Source organism: Trypanosoma conorhini (assembly GCF_003719485.1).
Source record: "Trypanosoma conorhini strain 025E chromosome Unknown Tco_14.4_contig_00865, whole genome shotgun sequence".
Taxonomy (NCBI): domain Eukaryota; phylum Euglenozoa; class Kinetoplastea; order Trypanosomatida; family Trypanosomatidae; genus Trypanosoma; species Trypanosoma conorhini.
In genome coordinates, this window is record NW_021704957.1 from 1 (window position 1) to 6104 (window position 6104).

Sequence of the window (6104 nt, forward strand, 5' to 3'; positions counted from 1 at the left end):
ACGGGCAATGCAGTGCAGCAAGCGAAAACAAACGCAACGAAGGAAGGAGGAGAAACCGCGGAATCAGAGCAGGCGACAGCCGCTGAAGGAACTCTCCCTCCCTCATCCTTTCTCTTCCCCATTCCAAGAAGGAGCAGTTCTAGATGCGAGAGGGCAAAACAAAAAAGACACACATACACACCTGACACCTAACGATAGAACGTCCTGGTTGATGCAGAAGGCCGGTAGCAAGGGAGCGACATCCAACACAGCAAGCATAAAGTAAAATGAATATGTGACCCGTCACCACCCTCCCCCTCTCTGCGGTATTGGGTAGACTTGTTAGGATGCTACAGTTCCAGGTGGTCGGAAAGGCGTTGGATGAGGCTGCGCTCCTTGGCCACGGAATCGTCTCCGGTAAGTTGCCGCATTTCACGCTGCATCTGCAAAAACAAGCACACTGTCGAAACATCCTTCGCCTCCTGAAGCCGTTGAACCATGTTTTCATTATCATGCATGAAAAGCTGCCGCGTGGCGTAGAGCAAATCCTCCGCGTAGTCATCCAGAGACTTCTGCAGCTCCAAGACATCTGACGCTTGCAATAGTATCCCAGTTCGCTCTGAAGGCAACGGCCGTCGTTGTTCCATCAACCGAGATGCGATGTCCAAGTGAAAAGGAATAATCAATTCACTTGCAGAGAAGGAATCTCCCTCCTCTTCTCGTGATTGCACTTCGGTGTACGATGGCTGCGAGGCACGGGGCAAAGTGGCCGTGGCAACGGAGCCATTGCGATGGCCTCTTCCCAAAGCAGCCGCCGTGGGGAGGGACCCCGTGATCTCCGTAGAACGCGCCGTTGGGTTCGTTGGTGCGGGGGAGGCCCTACGGTACATGCGCTGCCTAAAACAACGGAAAGAATTCAACGCGAGTGTTAACGAAAATGGTGGGGGTGAAGGCATGTCGTTTACGCCAACCACGAGGCCTCTGACGAGACACACCCACGCCCGCACACGGAAAGACGCGAAGAACCACGAAATCAACAGCAGACTTTACCTCACCCATGCATCGAAGGAGATTGAGCCTCCCCCTGCACATTCCTATTATTATGCTTTATCATTATTATTCGATTTGTATCGCCTTTAATCGCGCGTCACAACCGGGGAAAAGGAAGAGTGGGTTGGCTCAGCTTACTTGCTGTCGTGGGCCATCTTCGCCCTTTGACGCTCCTTCTTGCCGGGGCGCCGATATTTGCCCGACTGACCCTCCCGCTTCTTGCCGGCGGCCAAGCCCCCTGCCGCCCCCTCCTTTCTGGGCCTCTTTTCTGCAGAAGGAGCGGCCTCCACGGCAGACTGCCGCCGCTTTTGCCTCTTCCTCTCCGCACTGGACGACGGCGCCTCGCCTTCCTCTGCGGCTGCTCCCCCAGACATCTCCGCCGACAACGGCGCCTTCGCATAGTCATATGATACACGTAGCGCCTGCAGAAGCGCCGCGCTCGTTGCCGTGCCACCGCGGGGTTCCTTCGCGCCTCCCGCAAGCACCGGTGCCATGCGCCTCAATTCAAAACTATACGAGAGTTTGTCTTTTTCAGTCTGCGTCTCCAACGCACCGCTGCGTGGTTCCCCACTCATGCGCTTATGGCTATCACTCTCGTTGAGAGAAACGGCAAAATTTTCGTTGCGTGCAATCACCCCTAACGCAGGCATAAACGATGTCATTGTGCTCCGCCATGCCAACAGAAGCCGTGAAAAGAGTGCCGATTTACTTCCCTGCGGGAAACCATGACCGGCACTATCGCTGGCGTTTCTCACGGCATCCTCGGCACATGCATTGATGCAAGCCACCATGCCTTTACAATAGCCTGACTTCGACCGCGTGCAAAAGCTCTGCAGACGCACCCTGCGCGACATCTCCGCTCCAGATGTCAGAAGCGTATTCCCCACATCCCATTCCAGCACAACATTTTGATTAGAGTGTTTGCTGCGACAGCGTGCGGCAGCGACAGCCGCCTCCACCGCTGGCATTCCCTTTGTGGCGGTTGACAGTACCTCCTCATCCGCCAACCCCACAAGGGGAAAGTACAATGTTCTCTTCTTCGTTAAACCCAGCACCCACAAAAAAGCAGCGAGGCTTGGAACAACAACTTCCTTCTCCAGCAGGGGTCGCGTGTCTAAAAATGTGTCCTCCAACGCCGAATCAAAGTGAACGTTACACGCAATTATGTAGCGAAGTGTCGTGTACACGGCCTGAGAGAGGAACAGCAAGGCCCTCTCCTTTTCTTCCTCAACAGGAGGCCGTGCGTAGGCATCGGCATAGTGGGCAGACTCAAGAATGGCCCTAAGCAAGGAGCAGTCCACTGCAATGGAGGCAATCTCATTTGATTGCTGCTCTGGGCGCGCCAACGCGTCATGAAGCACCAACAACGAGCGTCCCATCTCCTTCTCACGACCAAACTCCGCTGTGCTATATTTCATCCTGCAATACGCCTTCCAGGAGGACTGGATGTCCACCTTGGTTGCTCCACGAACAAGAGGAGGGACATTGCTGCCGTTGCCCATGACAACAATAAAGAGAAACACCAAATCTATAGCACTATTCTGGAGAATCTCAGCCTGAGCACTATGCTGTGCCATCTGCACAGGCATGCAGGCAGGCAAGCCCTTCACTTGCCCCACCTCATCAGCGTCACTTAAGTCACTATCGGAGTCACTAAGAAGGACACGAGAGCCAGTAGCGACCATGGGTCCGTCCGGCTTGCGGCGGCGAAGAATCTCTTCACCTTCCCCGGCTTCTCCCTTCCCATTCTCATTCGCGACATCGGGCTGCTTCTGCTGTTGTTGTTTCTGAGGTGGTTGCTCTTCCGCTTCGTCGGTGCCGTCAAGCGCGTCCACGCGTTGGGCGATGTAGGCCAAAACATGTGTTATTCGCAGAAGACACATCTCGAACATGGTGTCGTGAAGCTTCGTTGCGATGGTCACGGTGTGTGGGGCAGGCCCACAGATGGCTCCACAGAGGACGTCCGAGTCCTCAGAAATGAAGCAAAACGTCGGCAGCTCTTCCTTGGCGGCAAACGCCTGCATGACAAGTTGCCTTTGGATGTCGAGAATCTTGTAGTCTGCCTCCCCCGCAACCTGACGGCCACTGACAAGAACCTGCGGCCGCAGCGCGTCTACCGTGGCAAGTTGCGTGTAATGTTCCTGCAGTTCACCACAGAGCCGTTGGACGGCGACGTCTGCATCCAACACGGTGGCGTGCGTGCGGTGGCTCCGCGACGTTCCAGCACGGTGTCGCTGTGCGTCCACGGCAAATATCACCGCTCGACGCACCTTCAGCTGCGGCTGCATAAGGAACTCCGCGAGGGTCCCAAGGCCAATGGTTTGACACGCATTGGTGGCGTCAACCAGAATGAAGTCAAAGCACAGAGGGGCGGAGGCTCGACCCTTCTTCATCCGGCACAGCGCCGTGGGCGAGCTGCGCGCGGCAAACTTCAAAAAATCTGGAACACCCATGCGCCTTCAGTTTCCAGGGACAGACCGACGCACACACGCACAAAAGTCTTTACCGCTTCCCTACTCCCTCAAAGCCTTTTCTTCTGTTGTACACCCACCCACACACACACACACACACAGAGAGAACAAAATAAACTCACCCTTGCGGTAAAAAGAAGCAGACTTCCTTCAGCGAAGCCAATGAAGCGGCAAAGTACGATTCACACCCACGCATGCAGAGGAAAGCAACAAAGTAAAATACCACTACAGGAACCCTGCTAGGGGGCGGATGGAAAATGGCACAACGAACACAATGCACTGCCGCACAAAAATTTCTCCAACACCCAACCCTGCCTCTCCCTCACTCTCTCTCCCTCGCACGCACACTCACCCAATCGCACTTCAGTCGTCACTGGAAGAATGCTCTACGTCCTCCAATTCAGCACGAAGTTGTGACATTTTAATATCGTGCTCTCTTTTTAAACGCCTCAGCGCATCCGTATCCCCTGACAATTCGAGGTCGGCCTGAATATCCTTCCACAGAGTCAATGTTTTCTCCGTCTGCTCTTTGGCATCTTGCAGGTCCTCTGCAACATACACGGTCCCAACGCTCTCCTTCGCCTCAATAATAAGTTCACGTGCCTCCGCAAAGGCCTCCATTAGCTCCAGGAGTTTGGCGGATGTCTCGGGACTCCGCAGGGAACTCGAGCAGCCGCGCCGTGAAGTGAATGAAACATCCACGGCGTTTACTGCAATGGCGGGCATAGCTACAGTGCGCCTCACCCGCAAGCACGCCATATTGCGCCGACAAATGACAGCGCCTTTATGCGCCAATGAAATTGTTTGGATGCGCGCGGGGCACGTCAACCACATTTCCCTTCACTCACCCTATTGGAACCGCGGTTGCTTCCAGTGATGCGCAGGGTGAAGAAGCAATAAGAAGCGACACTCCTTGGCATCGGCTGCTCACGCACACGTGCGCACCTGCATCGTTCCTGAAAGAAAAATGCAGAAGCCAGGGGGGATCTCCTTCCGCCCCCGCACAAGAGGGCAAACGACGAACGCAGATCGATGTTCCTGCTCACGCGCATATTTAGCCATCGTTGCAAATCAATCAATCGATCACATCGTAAACCGGGAGAGCAGCAAAGCAAACCAACCACAAAAAGTAGGCAAACAAGGAACAAAAAGCACGAAAACCAAAAGAAAACTATAACCACACTCGCAAACAAACCAAAAAAAAAACAACAGGCGGAACATACACACAATGACCAAAAAAAACATATATACGTACATATATGCATATATAAAGAGGAAAAAAGGACAACAGGAAGAGAACCACTAAACCAATAAAAAAACATTAGGGGAATACTCCAGCAAAAAAGAGAAAAACAAACACCAACAAGAACAGTACAAGGTGGTGCCAGTTCAGCCTTTCGGAGGCAGCGATAGAAGAATTTGGCATAAGTGAACTCCCCACGTCCACAGCTAGAGCACAGACCCGGTTAGAACACGGTCGCCGCACAGCCCTGCCAAAACAGCATACCCGCAAACTCTGCGGAGGACGGAACAAAAAAACAAAACAAAGGAGGAGGGGAGGAGGGGGGGGTTCGCTATTGAGAGTGTACTTTCACGCTATCCACACAGACACCGATTCACGCCCACAAAATCCCCACATAGATAACGGCAGAGTAAACAAAACGAGCCACAAAAACACAAAGACAAAAAACGAACAAAATCCCCACTCTAAACAAAAACTGAGGAGTACAATGGTCATGTCCAACACACACAACGCCCCCACAACCCCGAGATTCATGTAGAGTTTTGGACAAAAACCTGCGTTTGTTCTTGCAAAACTCTTCAACCATACACACAACCCACAATTCTCAACAGTCGCAACAACGACAAAGCAGTAAAACAAAACTCATCCACAGTTCCCAACATCCTAAACAAAACACAGAAAAGGTATCAGCGCAGGCAAAAGGCCCCACTTACACCCAGTGTCAGAAAGCCTACCCCATGCACATTCACACAAAAGAAATCAAAAAAAAGCTACCAAGAAACAGACACGCAAGGGGGAAAAAATATAATAACCCTAATATCGCTGAAAACACAAAACACCTAAAACACACGACTAAAACAATCCCTCATACTAAACATACTAACGCTACTCATCGTCATCAATTCCGAGCGCCTCCTGGAACTTTTGCATCCACTCATCCCGCTCAGGATCACCACGGGCCTGAAAGAGAAGACGCTTTCCAGTCTTGAAGGCCACAGCAAACACGTGCCGCGCATTCGACCCAGTGTACTTGCTCGGAACGGGGAACACGTCCTCCAGCTCGGCAAACGGCGTCGCAATGCACTGTTGCCGCATCGTCTCCTTCGACACAGCCAGCACGAGGTCCAGGCTCTTGAACCTCGGAATCCTCCCCGCGTCCAGGCGCTCACCCTCTTCGAGTGCCCCGCGGATGCACAAGTACCGTCGCTTCCACGCGAGGTCACCACTTTGTTTCCTCACGATGCCTTCATAGAGGGTTATGTCCCCCACGCCTCCCATGGGGGTCGCCCCCTCTAGGATCGTCGTGGACGCTGCAGCAGTCGACTGCGATTCCTCCATTTGCCTCACAGCAATGCGCTTCT

At 53.2% G+C, this 6104-nt stretch overlaps 4 protein-coding genes across 4 annotated transcripts, besides 2 other annotated features; all 4 read right to left on the reverse strand.

Moving 5' to 3' along the window:
* Positions 1 to 329: 329 nt before the first annotated feature.
* On the reverse strand, positions 330 to 869 carry Tco025E_08752 (uncharacterized protein; the record flags this gene model as incomplete). Its single annotated transcript, XM_029375595.1, has 1 exon — positions 330 to 869. The coding sequence occupies one exon, from the start codon at positions 867 to 869 to the stop codon at positions 330 to 332; it is 540 nt and encodes a 179-aa protein (XP_029224286.1).
* Positions 870 to 1163: 294 nt separating this feature from the next.
* Positions 1164 to 3482, reverse strand: Tco025E_08753 (uncharacterized protein; the record flags this gene model as incomplete). The annotated part of the gene is made up of 1 exon (XM_029375596.1): positions 1164 to 3482. One exon carries the CDS (start codon positions 3480 to 3482, stop codon positions 1164 to 1166), a length of 2319 nt encoding a protein of 772 aa, XP_029224287.1.
* A 90-nt stretch (positions 3483 to 3572) lies between these two features.
* Positions 3573 to 3601: a microsatellite.
* A 262-nt stretch (positions 3602 to 3863) lies between these two features.
* Tco025E_08754 (uncharacterized protein) lies at positions 3864 to 4334 on the reverse strand (the record flags this gene model as incomplete). The annotated part of the gene is made up of 1 exon (XM_029375597.1): positions 3864 to 4334. The coding sequence occupies one exon, from the start codon at positions 4332 to 4334 to the stop codon at positions 3864 to 3866; it is 471 nt and encodes a 156-aa protein (XP_029224288.1).
* A 301-nt stretch (positions 4335 to 4635) lies between these two features.
* Positions 4636 to 4709: a sequence feature (A-rich).
* A 919-nt stretch (positions 4710 to 5628) lies between these two features.
* On the reverse strand, positions 5629 to 6104 carry Tco025E_08755 (serine/threonine protein kinase; the record flags this gene model as incomplete). Its single annotated transcript, XM_029375598.1, has 1 exon — positions 5629 to 6104. A coding segment is annotated over one exon (476 nt), but the record flags the coding sequence as incomplete, so codon positions are not given.